This window comes from Trachurus trachurus (assembly GCF_905171665.1).
Source record: "Trachurus trachurus genome assembly, chromosome: 23".
Lineage (NCBI taxonomy): Eukaryota > Metazoa > Chordata > Actinopteri > Carangiformes > Carangidae > Trachurus > Trachurus trachurus.
The window spans coordinates 89,853-111,988 of record NC_139912.1 but is presented as its reverse complement, the minus strand read 5'-3'; the positions used below and the strand labels follow the sequence as shown (position 1 = coordinate 111,988).

General features: G+C 44.5%; 2 protein-coding genes across 3 annotated transcripts; both read left to right on the top strand.

Moving 5' to 3' along the window:
* The first annotated feature begins 43 nt into the window (after positions 1-43).
* Positions 44-6,032, top strand: LOC311006294 (ADP-ribosylation factor 4). Of its 2 annotated transcripts, none has more exons than XM_083999068.1 (6): positions 44-290; positions 1,372-1,452; positions 1,556-1,665; positions 3,564-3,635; positions 3,818-3,943; positions 5,665-6,032. In XM_083999068.1, the coding sequence occupies exons 1-6, from the start codon at positions 224-226 to the stop codon at positions 5,749-5,751; spliced, it is 543 nt and encodes a 180-aa protein (XP_083855194.1). In that variant the 5' UTR covers positions 44-223; the 3' UTR covers positions 5,752-6,032. The 2 variants fall into 2 exon arrangements, with proteins under 2 accessions (XP_083855194.1, XP_083855195.1); XM_083999069.1 differs by lacking the exon at positions 44-290 and adding an exon at positions 620-625.
* A 3,033-nt stretch (positions 6,033-9,065) lies between these two features.
* LOC311006854 (leukotriene A-4 hydrolase-like) lies at positions 9,066-22,044 on the top strand. Its single transcript, XM_083999849.1, has 19 exons — positions 9,066-9,345; positions 11,495-11,625; positions 12,704-12,824; positions 13,424-13,492; positions 13,639-13,743; positions 14,546-14,598; positions 14,680-14,752; positions 15,460-15,600; positions 16,167-16,190; positions 16,301-16,371; positions 16,488-16,599; positions 18,188-18,332; positions 18,650-18,753; positions 19,100-19,170; positions 19,860-19,914; positions 20,006-20,101; positions 20,322-20,404; positions 20,898-21,002; positions 21,819-22,044. The coding sequence occupies exons 1-19, from the start codon at positions 9,175-9,177 to the stop codon at positions 21,949-21,951; spliced, it is 1,863 nt and encodes a 620-aa protein (XP_083855975.1). The 5' UTR covers positions 9,066-9,174; the 3' UTR covers positions 21,952-22,044.
* The last annotated feature ends 92 nt before the right edge of the window (positions 22,045-22,136 follow it).

Here is a 22,136-nt window from a genome sequence, read left to right as displayed (position 1 = left end):
GTTTTTCACAACAGTGACGTCATTTATTCCGCGTTGGCCTGGACGTGGCACCGAGGAGGAGCTGCGCCCACTCCGGTTCATCTCCGTCTGTTCCCGGTCTGTTCCCGGTCCGTTCCCCGGTTCCCACCGACCGACCGACCGGCGCCGCTCCCGGTTCGAATCCCAGCCCCTGACCCGGACCCACCGACCGACCGAACCGGAACCACCGGGACGAAGCAGCGACATGGGCCTGACGATCTCCTCTCTGTTCTCCCGGTTCTTCGGGAAGAAGCAGATGAGGATCCTGATGGGTGAGCTAACAGGCTAACGGCTAACAGGCTAACAGGCTAACGCTCCATATCTATGCTGATGGGTGAGCTAACAGGCTAACAGGCTAACGCTCCATATCTATGCTGATGGGTGAGCTAACAGGCTAACGGCTAACAGGCTAACGCTCCATATCTATGCTGATGGGTGAGCTAACAGGCTAACAGGCTAACGCTCCATATCTATGCTGATGGGTGAGCTAACAGGCTAACAGTATCCTGATGGGTGAGCTAACAGGCTAGCAGGCTAACAGACTAACAGGATCCTGATGGGTGAGCTAACAGGCTAGCAGGCTAACAGGCTAACAGGATCCTGATGGGTGAGCTAACAGGCTAATGCTCCATATCTATGCTGATGGGTGAGCTAACAGGCTAGCAGGTTTTTATTTTTTTGTTTTGACAATTAAAGCAGAAGTGAAGGTGAATGTTTGTGTTAATCTAAGTCTTAAATAGTTGTATCTTCCGACAGCAATCACTTCTATAGAGTGTTTGGTCTGAAACACGGGTCTGTCAGTCACTCTGCTCTGCTCTGAGCCCAGGAGAAAACTTTTCTTGTATCCTACAACCTTTATCCAATGAGGAGAGAGAACGGCATAAAGGGGCAGTCCTCTCTGTGTGTGCAGCCAAGGGATGCGCCTGAATGTGGTGACGTAGGGACGAGGGCGGGGGCTGCTAACTCCATCTGCTGACAGGAAGTTAGACAAAACCACCGGATCACTTACTGATAGCTTTAACTTTACAGAAACACTTGGCATAGTACAGTGCAAAGGTAAATAAACATAGGCTACAGACAGTTAGAGCTGTCAGAAACTAAAGCTAGCACAGTTAGCCACCGGAGGCTAGCGCTGCGAGCTAACGGGGCGGTGCAACGTTAAAGGGACAGTGCTCCTGGTGAAACAAAGTTAGTCTGTTTCCTGTCGTGGTGAATGTGCACTGATAGTTCAAGCTAATGAACCTCCTACTACGACTAGAGGAGAATATGACTAAATGTTGAACTGTCCCTTTAACTCTTTCTCCGTCTGACAGACAGTTTAACTTTGTGTGTGTGTATGTGTTTGTGTTTCAGTGGGTCTGGACGCCGCCGGTAAAACGACCATCCTGTACAAACTGAAGCTCGGAGAGATCGTCACCACCATCCCAACTATCGGTAAACGATCAATCATTTATAATCAATAATCTATAATCTATAACCTGCGATCAGACTGATGCTGACTGTGTGTGTGTGTGTGTGTGTGTGTGTGTGTGTTCAGGCTTCAACGTGGAGACAGTCGAGTACAAGAACATCTGCTTCACGGTCTGGGACGTCGGCGGTCAGGACAAGATCCGTCCTCTGTGGAGACACTACTTCCAGAACACACAGGTACCACAACCACAACCAGAACCAGCCAGCTGTTAATAAACTAATTATTTCCATCAATTGATAGCTTTCACTGACGTCACTTCCCAGGGCCCTGGCGGTCAAAAGCAACATTCCAAAGTGGCCCCGCAATGGACTTTCTATGGACAAACAACCGAGTAATGACTTAAATCATCTGTCAGCAGCCGAGAAAGAAAGATATAAAAACAACTTTGAAGTTTTGGGCACTTGTGACCCATATTCAACACCAGCTGCTGTATACGAGCTGTTTAAAATGACCAGTTCCCTGCCGAAGCTCGAGTTGGGCGATGTTTATTAGCCTACCTGGTGGAGAATCCATCATCCTCCACCGCTTGCAACCAATACCTCCGGTGTTATGGCTCAACTGGTTTCTGATTAAAAGCCCCATTTTGTAGTTTTTTTTTTATCTTAAAATAATGTTTCTGAACTCGTTGAAGTGGTAGAAATGTACCTGTAACTTTCCTGTGCGGGAACACCGTCCTGGTACCGCAGCTCCGCTGAGCTCCACAGTCTGAGCTCCAGCCCACTGAGCCCAGGCTCCCTGCTCCTCTCACCCACAAACCAGAGCCCTTAGCTGGGCTGCACGGTGACCAGCTGCCCCCCCTCCCCGGAGCTTTGCTACGCACCGCTACCGACGGCAACGATGACGGCGGTCCGATAGCAGCGGGACCGGCGGCGGCAGCGGCGATGGTAACCCGGCGGGACCGCCCGCCACCGGACACGGCAGCAGCACCGCCCGCGGCATCAGCGACACGGTAACGGGGGTCGGGACCGACCGCGGTGCGGCGAGGACGATGACCGGTGTTGTTTAGCGTATTTTCAGAGTGTTTTCCATTAGTTCGTAACTTTAACATGACAGGCTTTGTCATAGTGTGCAGTGTTGTGCAGAGTGAGAGTAGTGTGGCGCTGACTGACTGTAGATTGGAGGAACAGGTTCACTCACAGAAGCATATTGGCTGCAGTAACATGTGAACTGCGGCTTTATATGTGAATTTGTGACAAATCTGCGGACGGAAGTGCAGCACAGCTGTTGTTCGGTTCGGTAACCAGTTAAATCAGACACCAGTTGGGCCATAACACCGGTATTTTTGAAGCAGCAGGGAGCAGTGTGTGTTTTTCTGCCTTGTCCTAATCCGCGGACAGCGGGGAAGTGGATTGTTTTGACCGCCAGGGGGGCGTTCCATACGGGCCGTGACGTCACATGAAAGCTATCAATAGAGAGTCTAAGTGGAAGCAGGAAGTAACGTCGCCATGGGAACTCAACTCGGAAAAACTCTCCATGTGAGTGAACAGGAGTCAAAGTTTTGTTTCTAATCTGATTGAACTGTGTGATGATAAAACTCTCTGACCTCTACCTCTCTGTTTAAAACACCAAGAAATCATCAGTTTGTTGTAAAACATCAACAGTAGAATGTGTTTAGTGCAGACGCTCTTCAGACCACAGTAACAGTGGAGCAGCTGAAAGGGAACGGGCGCCATGTGGTGACGTCACATCAGATTTTATAACAACAAACTGATGATTTCTCTTCATGAACCGTGGTGTTTTAAACAGGTAGAGCTCAGAGAGTTTTATCATCACACTAGAAATAAAACATTGACTCCCGTTCACTCACACGGAGACCTTTTCTGAGTTGAGTTCCCATGGCGACGTTACTTCTGCTTCCACAGTTTCACCTGTCGATGAGTTCTGATGGAGGCTGACGACCAATCAGAGACAGAAGCAGAAATCTGGTGTTTACAGTCGACTGCAAACATTGATAAACATTGATAAACATTGATCTGTCGTTCTCGTGTCTCTGGGCCTCAGCGGGTTAACGGTGACCTTTGACCTCTGACCTCTGACCTCTGACCTCTGACCTCTGTTCTGTCTGTTCTCTCAGGGTCTGATCTTCGTCGTCGACAGCAACGACAGAGAGAGAGTAGCAGAGTCTGCAGAGGAACTCTCCAAGATGGTGAGAAACACTTATTGATCCTCTATCTATTGATCTGTTGATTGATTGATACGGTCGTCATCAGTCATGTGACCTTCTCTCTGTAGTGACGTCATCAGTCATGTGACCCTCTCTGTGTAGTGACATCATCAGTCATGTGACCCTCCTCAGTGACATCATCATCTCTCTGTCTCTCTCCTCAGATCCAGGAGGACGAGCTGAAGGAAGCCGTTCTCTTGGTCTTCGCCAACAAACAGGATCTCCCCAACGCCATGGGAGTCAGCGAGCTCACCGACAAACTGGGTCTGCACAGCCTGCGCAGCCGAACCGTAAGGATCAATAATCTATACCTGATCAAAAATCTATACCTTATCTACACAGTGAACCGTGAGGATCAATAATCTATACCCGATCAATAATCTATACCTGATCAATAATCTATACCTTATCAACACAGTGAACCGTGAGGATCAATAATCTATACCTGATCAATAATCTAAACCCGATCAATAGCTGATCAATACAGTGAATCGTGAGGATCAATAATCTATACCTGATCAATACAGTGAACCGTGAGGATCAATAATCTATACCTGATCAATACAGTGAACCGTGAGGATCAATAATCTATACCTGATCAACACAGTGAACCGTGAGGATCAATAATCTATACCTGGTCAATACCTGATCAATACAGTGAACAGTGAGGATCAATAATCTATACCTGATCATACGGTGAACCGTGAGGATCAATAATGTATACCTGATCAATACCTGATCAATACAGTGATGAACACTCTGGAGTATTGATTAGTATTGATTATTACCATATTATTGATAATCCCTCTTGAGTATTGATTATAACCATATTATTAATAAACTGAGTATTGATTATTATTGATTATAACCATGTTATTGATGAACCCTCTTGAGTATTGGTTAGTATTGTTTATTACCATATTATTGATAAACCCTCTTGTTGAGTATTGATTAGTATTGATTATTAGCATATTATTGATAAACCCTCTTGTTGAGTATTGATTATAACCATATTATTGATAACCCCTCTTGTTGAGTATTGATTAGTATTGATTATAACCATATTATTGATAAACCCTCTAGTTGAGTATTGATTATAACCATATTATTGATGAACCCTCTTGTTGAGTATTGATTATAACCATATTATTGATGAACCCTCTTGTTGAGTATTGATTAGTATTGATTATAACCATATTATTGATGAACCCTCTTGTTGAGTATTGATTATAACCATATTATTGATGAACCCTCTTGTTGAGTATTGATTAGTATTGATTATTATCATATTATTGATAAACTCTCTTGTTGAGTATTGATTAGTATTGATTATAACCATATTATTGATGAACCCTCTTGTTGAGTATTGATTAGTATTGATTATTACCATATTAATGATAACCCCTCTTGTTGAGTATTGATTAGTATTGATTATAACCATATTATTGATGAACCCTCTTGTTGAGTATTGATTAGTATTGATTATTACCATATTAATGATAACCCCTCTTGTTGAGTATTGATTAGTATTGATTATTATCATATTATTGATAAACTCTCTTGTTGAGTATTGATTATAACCATATTATTGATAAACCCTCTTGTTGAGTATTGATTATAACCATATTAGTGATGAACCCTCTTGAGTATTGATTAGTATTGATTATTACCATATTATTGATTACCCCTCTTGTTGAGTATTGATTAGTATTGATTATTATCATATTATTGATAAACTCTCTTGTTGAGTATTGATTATAACCATATTATTGATAAACCCTCTTGTTGAGTATTGATTATAACCATATTAGTGATGAACCCTCTTGAGTATTGATTAGTATTGATTATTACCATATTATTGATTACCCCTCTTGTTGAGTATTGATTAGTATTGATTATTACCATATTATTGATAACCCCTCTTGAGTATTGATTAGTATTGATTATTACCATATTATATTCTATTATATTATTGATTATTGATTATTACCTGTCCCTCCCCCCCCCCCAGTGGCACGTCCAGGCCACCTGCGCCACCCAGGGCACCGGCCTCTACGAGGGTCTCGACTGGTTGTCCAACGAGCTGTCGAAGCGCTAGCGCGGTCGCCAGGCAACAGGAAGCAGCAGACTGATGTCATCGATGATGTCACCGTGTACAAACTGATGAAGAGGAGGAGGAGGAGGAGGAGGAGGAGTTTCACAGGACTGTTTTTGTTTTTTTTAACTTATAAATGTGTCCGTCTGTAGGAGGAGGAAGCGACGTCATGGACTCTGAGCTCACCTTGATTTCCCATCATGCTCTTCTTCTCCGTTGTTCTTCTGCAGGTGTTCGTTCCATCTGTTTTTTTCTTTTTAATCCGCATGTTTTAACTGAATCATGTGACAGGAAGTGGATCGGGGGGGCGGGGCTTATGAGCTTTTAGGGGGCGGGGCTTGTGACAGACGACTGTTACCGACTGATTGGACAGGTGTTGGTCGACTGATTTGTGGGCGGGGCTTCGGCTCATCACAGGTAACAGTCTGACCTGTGTGTTTTTTAGAGGGCGGGGTTAAAGGACGGTGGCAGTTACCTGTGGTGGGGGGGGGGGGCAGGGGGGGGGGGGTATCCACAGGTAAACGGTCACCTGGCGTGTGACTGACGACGACTCATTCCACGGAGCGACCCTGAAGGCCTCGTCATTCCTCATCAATGTGAAGAAGAAACAGAGACGACAATGATGCAATAAAGGTTTTTTTCTTCTCACCTGTTTTTTTTGTTGTTTTTAGTTTGATAATTAAAATAATAAATATTCACGAGGCTCCAAAACTCTGTTTGTGCTCCAGAGGAAGTTTCCTTTTATTACTAACTGGTCCTTTAAAGCCCCAGTGTGTAACTTATTTGTCTTTTTATGATCAAAAATCAAACCTGTCTTTCATAAATCCGTATTTGACTGAAGGTGAATCACAGCTGCTACAAATGAAAGCTTTCTGGTTCCTTAGAATGAGTTGTTACAAGTCGTTACAAATACATACACCTGAATGCGACATCAAGAATACGTTCAGATATGCAACTGCACCACTAGATGGGGGGAATTCCTATAGGCTATATACCTTTAAACTTCAAGTCTGAGTTGTTTAAATGACAGAAATCTGTTTTGATGAATGTAAATAAGCCTTAACTTTGGATTGACTTAATCCGTTATAATTAAACAAGATTTTATAGCCGATACATAAAAAAAAGAAGAAAAAACAGGTTTGTTTTCACTTTAAAATTTTAAATGAGACAGATAAAGCTGCAAAACTATAAAATAATCACTGCATTCAAAACAAAAACCCATAGAGGCTTGTTTATCCTGTTACATGCAGCGTCTGTTGTCTGTCTGACGTCTGCCCCATTTCACCTGAATGCAACATCAAGAATACGTTCAGATATGCAACCGCACCGCTAGATGGGGGGAATTCCTACAGACTATACCTTTAAACGCATCGGCAGTTCATGTTCATCCAACGTTTTAATGTGAAGAATTTAACTGAGTCAAGTTTTAATGTCACACAACGTTTAATTCTGTGTTGAGAGAATTATTGATGTTAAATAATATTTAGTCATAACGTAAGAAATAAAATAGATTAAAATCTTTAAAATTATCAGGAGACAATAAAGAGTTAATTTTTATTCTGTGATAAAACGTCAGTTTGAACAAGATGTTTTTATCAACTGATCCTGATCAGATACATTTATCATTAATTATTATTTTCATGGGAGTTGAAGTTTGTAGAAATATTTTTTTTCTTTTTCCAAACTACGTCTGAGCGTTATAATAATGTGACAACATTTTTTTTTATTTTTTACATTAGACATAAATCCAGGTCACAACAATCTAAGAATTATTTTAAAAAATGTATTTAGGAAACAGCAGCAAATAAGAAAAATGATTGTCCAACTCTCGTTAAAGTGAGTGTGAAGAATAAACTCTGATAACTTTAATTTAATTAAAATAATGGGACAACAAACACACAGTTAACTTTGATTTGAAATGAGAAGCTGTTCAATAATTGTGATTGTCTGCTTCCCTTCATGATCGATTAATGTGATTGATTAATGTGCTTCTTCCTTCTTTCTTTTTTCTTTATTTTTTTTCTTATTATTTTTTATTTATCTATTTTTTAAATCTGTTTTTATTTATTTATCATTCTTTCTCTTTTTTGAATCCCTATTTTTTTTTTAAATCTTTTTTTTCTTTCTTATTCTTTCTCTTTTTTAATCTTTATTTCTTTCTTATTGTTTCTTAGTTTTTAGTTTAGTTTTGTTTTCGGCGCTAGAGGACAGAAGAGCTCCTCTTACTGTTCCAGAAATAAATCACAACTTTATTTCCTCGTTCTTCAACTGAACCATAACGTGACTTCAAAATAAAAGCCCGCGTTGTGCACATAGACCAATAGTTTGTCTCTGCAGACCCGGAGACCGCAGATTCAGACCCGCACGTTCAGACCCCTTGTAGAGACACCTACCTAATGGTAAATGGTCTGTATTTATATAGCGCTTTTCCATCTGAACGATACCCAAAGCGCTTTACAGTACATCACATTCACCCATTCACACACACATTCACACACTGATGGCGGAAGCTGCCATGCAAGGTGCTAACCACAACCCATCAGGAGCAAGGTGGGTAAGGTGTCTTGCCCAAGGACACTACGGCAGCAACCGGGACAGAGCGGGGGGGATTCGAACCGCCAACCCTCTGATCATTGGACGACCCGCTCTACCACCTGAGACTGTAAAACTGCAACTCCACAGTCTGGACCATACAGACCCCTTCTTATGGATTTTCAACAGGGCAAAGTCGAAATAAAACACCAAGAATCTAATTGTTTGTGGAGTTTGGATTATTTTTAAACTTTAAAAAAAATCTTTTGGACTAAATAAATTATTAACCTCCAATGAAATGACATGCTTTTAAATGTTCTATTGCATGGGGTTATAATGACAAAACAGTCTTAAAATAGCCTACAATTAAATGAATGGAATGAAATGGTTTCAAATGTTTTATTAAACAGGCTTTCATAAATAGTCTGTATATTATGGCAGTGCTCCTTCTTTCCTCATCTGCCTTTCCAGCCTCCTGCAGAACTCGTCCACTTCACTGAAAACAGACAAAATGATAAATACTGGAATAGAAGAACCATCAGTTTACATTGTTGACTGATGCCTGCAGTGCGTAGGCCTATACTTTCACAAGAAACCTTACCGTGAGAAAAAATAATTATGCCACAGTCATTCCCACATGTCTGGGAACCAGGGGAACCAGGGGGCACTGTAGCAGAAAACCAAGGGGTCTGAATGTGCGGGTCTGAATCTGCGGTCTCCGGGTCTGCAGACTGTGGTTGTGCAGCAGCGTCTTATTGTGAAAGGGCTTCTTGCAGCGGAAGCAGCGTCTTATTGTGAAAGGGCCGGCAGCGGAAGCAGCGGAAGCAGCCTGTGGGTGTAAAGCGGCTGCGGACGGAGCTCTGGTTCAGTCTTTGGTCTCGTCGCCATCCCATCATGTCTTCATCCTCAGACCCGGACCCCGCAGACCCCTGCTCCTTCTCCCGCGTCACCAGCTGCGTCACCAGGCACCTCAACCTGCAGCTGCACGTGGACTTCGACCGCCGCGTCATCAAAGGCAAAGCCGCGCTGACGGTGGAGGCGCTCGAGGACCGGTTCACTACTCTGGTAACGTTACTTTAACGGTCCGTTACTCCGGGATCTGCGTTACTTAGTTAGTTAGTCCTCAGGCTAACGGGGCTGGGTTTTCCCACCGTGGTTCTGGTCCCTGAAGGGCTCAGTAGATAGATACACAGAGCTGGGTTTTCCCACCGTGGTTCTGGTCCCTGAAGGGCTCAGTTAGTAGAGAGGAGCTGGGTTTTCCCACCGTGGTTCTGGTCCCTGAAGGGCTCAGTCAGTAGATAGGAGCTGGGTTTTCCTACGGTGGTTCTGGTCCCTGAAGGGCTCAGTAGATAGGAGCTGGGTTTTCCTACGGTGGTTCTGGTCCCTGAAGGGCTCACCAGTTAAAGTAACGTGTTGTGTTCAATGACCCGCTGCTTCAGACTCTGTTGCTCACCCTGAGCTTTCTCCTGGTTTTCCATGGAGTTTTTCCTCAGTGGATGTGAGGGTCTAAGGACAGAGGATGTTGTTATTATGGGATGTAAAGCCCTTTGAGACAAACTGGTGGTAACAACGGGCTATACAGATAAAACTGCCTTGTCTTGCTTCAGTAGGAAACTAAACTGTAAAAATGAATTTGGGTTAAAAACAAGTGAAGACGTCTCAGACTTTGACCTGAGGTGTGTTCACTGACATCGGGACAAAGGTCAAAGGTCAGTTATCAGGTGCAACAACAACAACAGCACTTTCACTTTGAGCTGATACATCTGATATCAGGTGTCAGTGTCTCTGTCTCTACCTGTCCATTTCAATTTCAATTTCAAAAGCTTTATTGACATGACAAGACGGTGCTTATATTGCCAAAGCATATAACAATAAAATATAAACAGAGATAAAGTGCAAGGTGCAAAAAAGTCTTTAACTGGGATAAAACACACAACTATCCTTGGTACTGTGACATGAAAGCTATTTTTAGCTTAGAGGCCGATCAACAACATATTTTCACTAATGGTTTGCGTTGTAATGTTAATTCTGTGAAACATAAGTTATTTCTTGAGTATAAAGAAAAATGGGCTAATGATATCTGGTTTAAACTAAAGCTCAGAACCTGTTGCCAGTTGAAACATGTTTATTGTTCAGAACCCGATGTGACTTTGCCACTGGATCGATCCAAGAGATGTTTATGTGATTCTCCCTCTGGCAGTAGAAGTAGGAAGGTTTAACTCAGACTATCACATTATGTATCTAAATGTAACTGAGGATGAACTGCATCTTGTGTTTCATGTCCGTTATATGACGAAGCCACAACAGGCAGTTTGTGTTTCAGAAAATGTAAAAATGTGAAACCTGAGTTGTTTTGGACTGATGATGATGATGATGATGATGATGATGATGATGATGATGATGATGATGATGATGATGAGGTAAAGTTGGATGGTTCTTCAGAAAAGAAGTCTTTACTAGAGCTACTTTCATAAAAAGTGAATTATTGATGTGAACTCCATGTGGTTTCTGTTTCTGTTTGGTTTTGTCTGAGCTCTGATGGTTTAGTTTGGTGTCTAAATATGATGATAATGTGTCTTGTATAAGCCCTGATAGGCTGGTGCACGACACGTAAATAAATATAAATTCATTCATTCATTCATTCATTCATTCAGTCAGGGCGAGTGGCTGAGGGGACTTTTCTCCAGGTTTATCTCCTGGGACTTTAGAGCTTTGTAGTGAAGCTCTGGGGGTCTCTGGTTTCTGGTCTCTAGCTGCTTGTAGGTTCAGTTGTAATTTGTAGGGGAAACTGACCCAGTTGTGTCTCTGCAGGTGGAAGATGTTTCTACAAAATTCTACATGGAATTTCTCCACTGGGTGATCGTCCTGTCTCAGTCTCTACCTGTCTCAGGTGTCTCAGTCTCAGATGGACGTTGAGTCTAATAATAGTTAATAATTACAGTTATTCAGTCAGTAATTATCTCCTATCAGGTCCCAGGAGCTGATGCAGCATCTGTCTGTCTCTAATCCCGTCCTTTTGTCCTTTTGCCCTTTTAATTCAATTCAATTAGCTTTATTGCCATGAACAGATTGTTTTTGCCAAAGCATTTTACACAATACTACACATAGGCTATGCACCACAACACTGCAGTTCATCTTCAGAACAGCACAAAATACACAACAAACGTTTATCTTTTATCTTTTATCTTTATCTTTATCTTTGTCCTCTGCTCAGACTCTGGACACGCGGGACCTGAAGGTCGTCTCGGTCTCGGCCAATGGGCAGCCGGCGCTGTTCAGCCTGGGCCCTAAACACGGCTTCAAGGGGACGCCGCTGAACGTCACGCTGCCCTTCGACCTCTCAAGGTGACCTCACCATGACCTCGTCTGTCCTCACATGTCCCTCATGTCCCTCATGTCCTCACCGTCACCGTCTTCCTCTTCTGTGGTTAGAACAAAGATATTCAATAAACTGAAAGATCCTCCATGAGAGGCTCCAATGATAGAAGCAGTTTCACTTCCTGTCTCTCTAAGTGGGCGTGGCCGACCGTCACATTTTCTTATGATAACATTACATATTTACACTACTAACAGTCATATTTAGCATGATGAAAATGTGAGCTAAGCTAATAGCCACAGAGCTGTTACAGCTCACGGTCGGGACACACAACAGTAGTCGACCAAACCAAACTTCAGATATTTCAACAGTTTATTGTACAACCACACAGAATCACATCCTCAGATGTTCCCACAAGTGTCGGTTTTTATTATTTTATTTTAATGTGTCCGGTTTGTTTCCTACATCCATGTTTGTTTACATGATTCTCGGAGCGTCTGCTACGTTAGCAGCAGTAGGCTAACAGGCTAACACGCTAACAGCTGGAGCATCAGCTGACACAACCACGTCCAGATAATGACCGTGTAGCGTCCGAATTCTCCTCCCGTCGTTCCTACATCGTGTACATGATGTAGTGGAGAGGGAGTGAGTGAGTGGATGATTTACAACACAGCCTCGGTTTATCCACAAGTTTCCCAACGTCATCTGTGGTCAAAGCCGGTTTTGCCGGTTTTGGTGGAATTGTACCTTTACGTTTCCATGGTTTTCAGTCGTTGTCATAGTTACGGTAAACGCATGGATCTATTAACGCTGGTTTTATAACACGATGTCAGTCTGTGTGGTATCCACTGTTAAAAGCTGCTGTGATGATCCATGCCTTTTACAGAGTTACATTGAAAAAAAGAAAAAAAAAAAGAAATCCATCCATGCATTTACCATGACTACCGAAACCATGGAAACGTAAACATACAATTCCACCGGAAGAACAAAACCGGCAAAACAGGCTACGTTGTTGACGTTGGGAAAAAGGTGGATAAATAAACCGTGTTTGGTTGTAACATGTCATAACTGTTGTTGTTGTTGTTGTTGTTGCTGTGGACCAATCAGAGGGCAGCATGTGATCGTGGAGGTGACCTATGAGACGTCGCCGTCGGCAACGGCCCTGCAGTGGCTGTCCCCGGAGCAGACGGCCGGGAAGCAGCAGCCCTACCTGTTCAGCCAGTGTCAGGTGAGATAGACTCTTCTTCTTCCTCTTCCTCTTCTTCCTCCTCTTCCTCCTCCTCTTCCTCTTCTTCCTCTTTTCTTCTGTTACCGCTGACGACCGCCGCTACTTCCTGTTTCCTGTTAGACTTTACACTTTTTTTATTTGCACATACAGAAGATACGTAAAAAAAGAAATGTGCAGGTGAAACCTGAAAGGCTTCTAACACGACCTCACCTGGATCTGACGAATAACTGAAGCACAGTCAAGAAATAATAATCACATCACATAGCCTACCTTGTGCAAAGTAGAGAAATAACAAAAAAAATAAAGATAAGGGAAGATGTTGATAGTAAAAATAATAGTAGTAGTAATGAACTGGTACAGATGAATTAAGTTCAAGTAAAACACTCAAAAGAGAAAAGAGAGAAAAAAGAAACATGGTGCGCGAGGAAAGCACTGACGCTCTGATTAACTGACTCACCTGAACTCATCGCACACACAAACGCCCGTGACGTGTGTCTGAGACGAGTTCAAGTTTCCAACAACGAAGACACTTCCTGTTGTAGTTCTTAACGAGGTCATTGAACGCACCACGCTGCTGTGCCCTGTGTTGTGTCTGACAGGCTCATCACTGCAGGAGCATGGTTCCCTGTCAGGACAGTCCCTCCGCCAAGCTCACCTACTACGCTCAGGTCTGTGTGTGTGTGTGTGTGTGTGTGTGTGTGTGTGTGTGTGTGTGTGTGTGTGTGTGTGTGTGTGTGTGTGTGTGTGTGTGTGTGTGTGTGTGTGTGTGTGTGTGTACTTGTCTCTAAGGTGTGTGTGGTTGTGTGTCCTCCAGGTGTCTGTCCCTAAGGACCTGGTAGCGGTGATGAGCGCCGTGCGGGACGGACAGGAAGTCGACCCTCAGGACGCCGCTCGTGTTGTGTTCAGGTTCAGGCAGCCGGTGAGTGTTGTGGTTTACGAGCCGACAGTGAAGGCAGCGCCGCTCCTATTGGTTATAGACCGAATCTCCTTGTTGTTTACATTCTACTTCCTGGTAGAAAACCAGCTGTAATGTGAATGAGATCAATAGTAACTAACGAGAGTTTAGCTATATATCATATTTTTCACACCCTATCACCGTTTAGACAAATCTGAAATGATTGAAGAAACATTACTATTTCTGTGTGTGTGTTTTGTGTTGCTATGTGTTGTATTTATTCAGTTTGGGGGAATCACAGTGTCTAGAAAGCATCAGTGGCTCAGCTGACAGGGACAGCTAACGGTAGCTAAGCTAACGGTAGCTAAGCTAACAGCCGTAGCTAAGCTAACAGCAGGACGTCAGCTGTTAAAACCCTCCCGTTGTGGGACACCACATGAAACTACTCCAGTTAGCTCAGTCATGTTGGAACTCAGATATCCGCTGGAGAAAATATTTTTTCATGGAGCGTTTATTGAGTCACTGAGTTATTAAAGTTAAACAGGTAGCTAACCGTTAGCCCAGCTAATCTATGATAACCATGACTAATTACAAAAATGTGCACACAGAAATAGTAATGTTTGTCCAATCATTGGTTTTATAAACTTTACAAACATCAGATTAGTCTAAACGGTGATATAGTGACATGAAAAATGAGATAAATATAGTGAAACTCTCGTCCGTCACTATTGTTCTCATGCTGGTTTTCTACCAGGAAGTAGTTGGAAACAACAAGGAGATTCGTCCTATTGATAGAGATATTTACACCTCTGACCTCTGACCTCAGGTTGCCATGCCGACCTACCTCATTGCCATCGTGGTCGGCGCCCTGGAGAGCAGGTAGGCTACGTTCACCGCCATGTCGCCATGTCACCACGTCACCACGGTAACGGACCTTAATGTGCTCTGATTGGTCGACAGGGAGATCGGCCCGAGGTCCAGAGTCTGGTCGGAGAAAGAGTTCGTGGACAAGGCGGCGTTCGAGTTCTCTGAGGTGGGACGATTTGATTTGATTTTTAAAATTGTTTTATTTTATTTTTTTATTTCAGCAGGTTGGTCCGTTGAGAGACAATGAGCTGTTCTACACAACACAGATCAAATATAGGACTGAGGCTCTGCATTTACATTAGATTTACAGCATTTAAAACTTTACAAATGAGACAAACTTCCATGAAGATCTGACAACTGTCGAGGTCAAAAGTATGAAACCTTTTAAAACATTACAATAATGAAAGTGAAGAGGTTTCCTGCCTTGAAGAGAGACTTGATGGTTTTAATTGATGATGCAACTGTCCCGATTATCACAACACTGCATATCTCCTAAACCAAGCAGGTTTCCAGGATGCCAAGTAGCCGACTCATTTATTAACATTAATTAACAATTGCTGATGAGAACCGGTGTCAAAAAGGAAAAAGAAAAAAAAAAGATCACAGACTTCATGATCGATTACCATGGCAACGAACGAAGCTTTGAAGCTTCGAATTTTTTGGATCAGCCCTAGTTTTAATCAACTTCCTGTTGTGTGTCTGAGTTGTGAAGCGATAACTGATGTGTTAATACATCGTGGTATTTAACCTGCAGCCTCTGGGAGGAGAGAACTGGTCTGATAGAAACCTGACAAGTTGAATTTAATGATATACATTTGTGTCGAAGATCGTGATGAATGAATAATAATACTACTAGTGTGTTTCCTGTGTCAGACGGAGGCCATGCTGGCAGCAGCCGAGGACCTGGCTGGACCGTACGTCTGGGGTCAGTACGACATCCTGGTTCTTCCTCCGTCGTTTCCCTACGGAGGCATGGAGAACCCCTGTCTGACCTTCGCCACGCCAACACTGCTGGTAACACACACACATTAACACACACACACACACACACACACACACACACACACACACACACACACACACACACACACACACAGAGACACACACACACACACAGACACACACACACACACACTAAAACACACACAGAGACACAAAAATTAAAAACAAAGAAAATACAAAAATCAAGTGAGCGATATGCCTCACCTAACAACCTAACAACCTAACAACCTAACACAACAACATCAGAGTGAGTTTCCACTTAGTTACTGAGCTTTATCCGTTTATATGTTAGTAAGTCATCACATCTAAACCATATTACATCCATATCTACAGATTATATATCTATACATTATCTCACTATCAACTTACACTTCATATCATATTGCAGATACATTCATTCTGCAGTTTACACATGATAATAACCCGATATATTATCTATATATCTATAGAAATATACAACATATACATATAAATACACCATGTTTTCCTATTTTGCTAAATAGTTTTTTATTAGTATTTTGAACTGCTTCATGTTAGTGGTGAGTCTGACCTCTGACCTGTGTTTCCTCTCTCTTCAGGCTGGAGATCGATCTCTGTCCAACGTGAGTAAAACCTGCTGCTGCGTGTGTGTGTGCGTGTGCGTGTGTGTGTGTGTGTGTGTGTGTGTGTGTGTGTGTGTCTGTTCTTGATGACATCATCACATGTTTCCTAGGTGATCGCCCATGAGATCTCCCACAGCTGGACCGGAAACCTGGTGACCAACAAGACCTGGGAGCACTTCTGGTACACAACTACACACACACACACACACCTACAGACACACCTACACACACACACACACACACTGTGGTTTCTTGTGGTTTCCGTGGTGCTGATGCTGCTGGTTGTCGTGGCGACAGGTTGAACGAGGGCCACACCGTCTACCTGGAGAGGATGATCGGCCGCTCCATGGAGGGAGAAGCTTTCCGCCAGTTCAAGGCCGCCGGCGGCTGGAAGGAGCTGCAGGACTCGGTCAGTAGGCTAACACTACCCATACACTTCCAGTGTTTGAGCTAAGCTAATTAGCTTAGCTTTAGGTAGGAGGCAGGCTAACACTACCCATACACTTCCAGTGTTTGAGCTAAGCTAATTACAGGCTAACACTACCCATAGACTTCCAGTGTTTGAGCTAAGCTAATTAGCGACTTTAGGTGGAGGCAGGCTAACACTACCCATACACCTCCAGTGTTTGAGCTAAGCTAATTACAGGCTAACACTACCCATACACTTCCAGTGTTTGAGCTAAGCTAATTAGCTACTTTAGGTGGAGGCAGGCTAACACTACCCATACACTTCCAGTGTTTGAGCTAAGCTAATTAGCTACTTTAGGTGGAGGCAGGCTAACACTACCCATACACTTCCAGTGTTTGAGCTAAGCTAATTACAGGCTAACACTACCCATACACTTCTAGTGTTTGAGCTAAGCTAATTACAGGCTAACACTACCCATACACTTCCAGTGTTTGAGCTAAGCTAATTAGCTACTTTAGGTGGAGGCAGGCTAACACTACCCATACACTTCCAGTGTTTGAGCTAAGCTAATTACAGGCTAACACTACCCATACACTTCCAGTGTTTGAGCTAAGCTAATTAGCTACTTTAGGTGGAGGCAGGCTAACACTACCCATACACTTCCAGTGTTTGAGCTAAGCTAATTAGCTACTTTAGGTGGAGGCAGGCTAACACTACCCATACACTTCCAGTGTTTGAGCTAAGCTAATTACAGGCTAACACTACCCATACACTTCTAGTGTTTGAGCTAAGCTAATTAGCTACTTTAGGTGGAGGCAGGCTAACACTACCCATACACTTCCAGTGTTTGAGCTAAGCTAATTACAGGCTAACACTACCCATACACTTCTAGTGTTTGAGCTAAGCTAATTAGCTACTTTAGGTGGAGGCAGGCTAACACTACCCATACACTTCCAGTGTTTGAGCTAAGCTAATTACAGGCTAACACTACCCATACACTTCTAGTGTTTGAGCTAAGCTAATTAGCTACTTTAGGTGGAGGCAGGCTAACACTACCCATACACTTCCAGTGTTTGAGCTAAGCTAATTACAGGCTAACACTACCCATACACTTCTAGTGTTTGAGCTAAGCTAATTAGCTACTTTAGGTGGAGGCAGGCTAACACTACCCATACACTTCTAGTGTTTGAGCTAAGCTAGTTAGCTACTTTAGGTGGAGGCAGGCTAACACTACCCATACACTTCTAGTGTTTGAGCTAAGCTAATTAGCTACTTTAGGTGGAGGCAGGCTAACACTACCCATACACTTCTAGTGTTTGAGCTAAGCTAATTAGCTACTTTAGGTGGAGGCAGGCTAACACTACCCATACACTTCTAGTGTTTGAGCTAAGCTAGTTAGCTACTTTAGGTGGAGGCAGGCTAACACTACCCATACACTTCTAGTGTTTGAGCTAAGCTAATTAGCTACTTTAGGTGGAGGCAGGCTAACACTACCCATACACTTCCAGTGTTTGAGCTAAGCTAATTAGCGACTTTAGGTGGAGTCTCACCTGTCTGTCTCTACCTGTCTCACCTGTGGTGTCCTCAGGTGAACACCTTCGGGGCCAACAACCCTCTGACCAACCTGGTCCCCAGTCTGCAGGACGTGGACCCCGACGACGCCTTCTCCTCTGTCCCCTACGAGAAAGGATTCGCTCTGCTGTACCACCTGGAGGAGCTGATGGGAGGCCCAGGTGATAGCTGATTACACCTGTTACCACCGGTTACCACCGGTTACCACCTGTCCTCACCTGTTCTCACCTGTTGTCTGTGCACAAAACAGCATCAAACCTGAATGAATTAGAATTTCAATGCATCGATTCAGAATCGTCCAAATAATCTTGATGCATCTTTGAAGCGATTATTTTCAGCACCTCTACTGTCCTCACCTGTTTAAAGTGTTGTCTCACCTGTTGTCTCACCTGTCGTCTCACCTGTCGTCTCACCTGTCCTCTCACCTGTTGTCTCACCTGTTAACTCACCTGTCCTCTCACCTGTCCGTGTCCCTCAGAGGTCTTCATGGGCTTCGTGAAGTCCTACATCCAGATGTTCGCCTACAGCAGCGTGACGTCTGAGCAGTGGAAGCGCTACCTGTTCACCTACTTCAAGGACAAGGTGAGACTCACTCTGGGGGGGCGGGGCTACAGCTGGTCTGCAGGGGGGGGGGGGGGGGGCTACAGCTGGTCTGCAGGGGGGCGGGGCTACAGCTGGTCTGCAGGGGGGCGGGGCTACAGCTGGTCTGCAGGGGGCGGGGCTACAGGGGGGCGGGGCTACAGCTGGTCTACAGGGGGCGGGGCTACAGCTGGTCTGCAGGGGGGCGGGGCTACAGGGGGGCAGGGCTACAGCTGGTCTGCAGGGGGCGGGGCTACAGCTGGTCTGCAGGGGGCGGGGCTACAGCTGGTCTGCAGGGGGGCGGGGCTACAGCTGGTCTCAGGTGGACTAACGTGTGTTGTGTTCTCAGGTGGACGTCCTGGACAAGGTGGACTGGAACGCCTGGATGTTCACACCGGGGATGCCGCCGGTCAAACCTCAGTGAGTTTCTGTGTCAGATGCCCAGTTCTAGTTTCCATCCCTACCGCTTAGCCCTTAACCCTTGAAACGGAGCTACGATTCATAGAGGTTAAAGGTCAACCCCTAAGAATTGGGACGCCCCTTCAACAGTCACATACGTCATCAGTCGTCTCTGCTGCTTTCACATAAGCAGACGTGACGAGCTTTTGCCACAAATCCTGTATTCAAAACCACGTTAACTGAATGTAAATGTGGTGGTTTGAGTCCGTAGGCTCCAGAGCCCCGAGGCAGCGCTGCTCTTCTGTCCAATACACACAGGAAGCTTCACTTTACATTCAGACTAACTAATGCTACTGATACAGGTGTTAGATTTCATCACTGAGACCAACATTTATCTCCTAAAAATAATGTAACCAGCCGGTGGTAAACCTCTAAAAACCTGCTGGTAAGTTAATTAGCGATGGTTTTCTCCCCCGGGATGAGGACGGAGGTTGGCCGGCCGAGCAGCTCTGCAGACCGGCTGCTGCCTCTGTGATGTCCCGGTCGCTGCAGAGCTTCACTTCTCTGAAAAACATCGTAGCAAACTTCTAAACAGCCTCATGTGGATAAACTGGCCGTAGATTTGGATCTAACCAGTTACTTTCTCTCATGAAAACATATTAAAACGTAATAAAGTTACATAATAACAGAACTACTATCGTCTCTTCCAGGTACGACACCACGCTGGCCGACGCCTGCATCGCTCTGAGCCAGAGGTGGATCAAGGTGAGACCAGGACCAGGACCTGGACCTAGATCTGGACCCTCTGTCCTCTCCTTGTCTTAATGTCTTAATGTTTGGCTCCTCTGTCCCTCAGGCCAAAGACCAGGACCTGAGCAGCTTCAGAGACGCCGACGTGAAGACTCTGTCCTCGCACCAGCTCATCGAGTTCCTATCGCTGCTGCTGCACGAGGTAGACCAGTAATAGACCTCTACAGACCACCTCAGACCAGTTCAGACCACTACAGACCACTACAGACCAGTACAGACCAGTACAGACCACTACAGACCAGTATAGACCACTACAGACCAGTATAGACCTCTACAGACCACTACAGACCAGTACAGACCTCTACAGACCACCTCAGACCAGTTCAGACCGGTTTACTTAACATCTCTGTCTCTGTCCTCAGGAGCCTCTTCCTCTGACTCATGTGAAGAAGATGAAGGAGGTTTATGGTCTGGATTCCTACATGAACGCAGAGATCCGCTTCAGGTGAGTCCTGGTCCTGGTCCTCCAGTCCAGTCCAGTCTGTGATCCGGTCCTGGTTTTAATCTGGATCAAACCCTCAGTTTGTGTTGAACAGAACATCAGGATCATTCTGATCCAGGTTGGAGGATTGTTAATATAGTATATATACATTTAAATACTGTTTTGGCCTTTTACACCAGTTTTATAATGTATTTAGATTATTTGTCGTATTTAAAACAATAAACTAGTAAATACAGTGCTCCCTAATTTAGACAGGATATATTTCCTCTTTGTATTTTATTTATTTCATTTGCACATGTCAGTCAGTCATGATCCTGGATGGAAAAACAAGGGATTTAAAAGTCATGATTTTGATCCAGATTGAACCTTTTGAACCGCTAAGCCCCTCCCCCTTTTGAACAGCTAAGCCCCTCCCCCTTTTGAACAGCTAAGCCCCTCCCCCTTTTGACCAGCTAAGCCCCTCCCCTCCTCCTGATTGGCTGTTGTCTCCCTACAGGTGGCTGAGGCTGTGTGTTCGCTCCCGGTGGGAGGAGGCGGTTCCCTTGGCGCTGAAGATGGCGACTGAACAGGGACGGATGAAGTTCACCAGACCTCTGTTCAGGTACGAGCCACGTTTAAAGGGATACGCCAACATTTTTGTTCTTCGTGTCTTGCCTCACTCCCGAGTCCATGACCAGCAGATAGACACCATCCTTTCCACTGTGCGTGTAGTAACCATGGAGATAGAGCCGTATCGCCGTAATTAGCTTAGCTCAAACACTGGAAGTGTATAGGTAGTGTTAGCCAGCGTTTGAGCTAAGCTAATTAGCAACTTTAGGTGGAGGCAGGCTAACACTACCTATACACTTCCAGTGTTTGAGCTAAGCTAATTAGCAACTTTAGGTGGAGGCAGGCTAACACTACCTATACACTTCCAGCGTTTGAGCTAAGCTAATTAGAGACTTTAGGTGGAGGCAGGCTAACACTACCTATACACTTCCAGCGTTTGAGCTAAGCTAATTAGCAACTTTAGGTGGAGGCAGGCTAACACTACCCATACACTTCCAGCGTTTGAGCTAAGCTAATTAGAGACTTTAGGTGGAGGCAGGCTAACACTACCCATACACTTCCAGCGTTTGAGCTAAGCTAATTAGAGACTTTAGGTGGAGGCAGGCTAACACTACCTATACACTTCCAGTGTTTGAGCTAAGCTAATTACGGCGATACGGCTCTATCTCCATGGTTACTACACGCACAGTGGAAAGGATGGTGTCTATCTGCTGGTCATGGACTCGGGAGTGAGGCAAGACACGAAACAAAAAATGTTGCCGTATCCCTTTAACACAAGAGTTGTTGTCTGTGTGTGTCTGTGTGTGTAACGTGTGTGTGTCTGTGTGTGTGTGTGTGTGTGTGTGTAACGTGTGCCTCTCGTCCTCAGGGAAGTCTTTAACTTTGAGAAGTTCCGTGACGAAGCGGTGAAGACGTTCCTGTCTCACCGCTCGGCGATGCATCCCGTCACCTCCGGCCTCGTCGGCAAAGACCTGAAGGTGGACGCCACCGCCAGCCAGTAGAGCCAATCACAGCCCAGCCCAGCGCCGGCAGCCAATCACAGCCCTCTGTTGTTCCCCCTCTCTCCTGTTTCTAGAAGTGATTTCATAAAGAAATAAAATCTGAGGCAACGGTTTGTTCTGCTGTGGTTTGTTCCTGTTTGTCAACTGTGTCGGTTGGTTGTGTCACTGTGTGTGTGTGTGTGTGT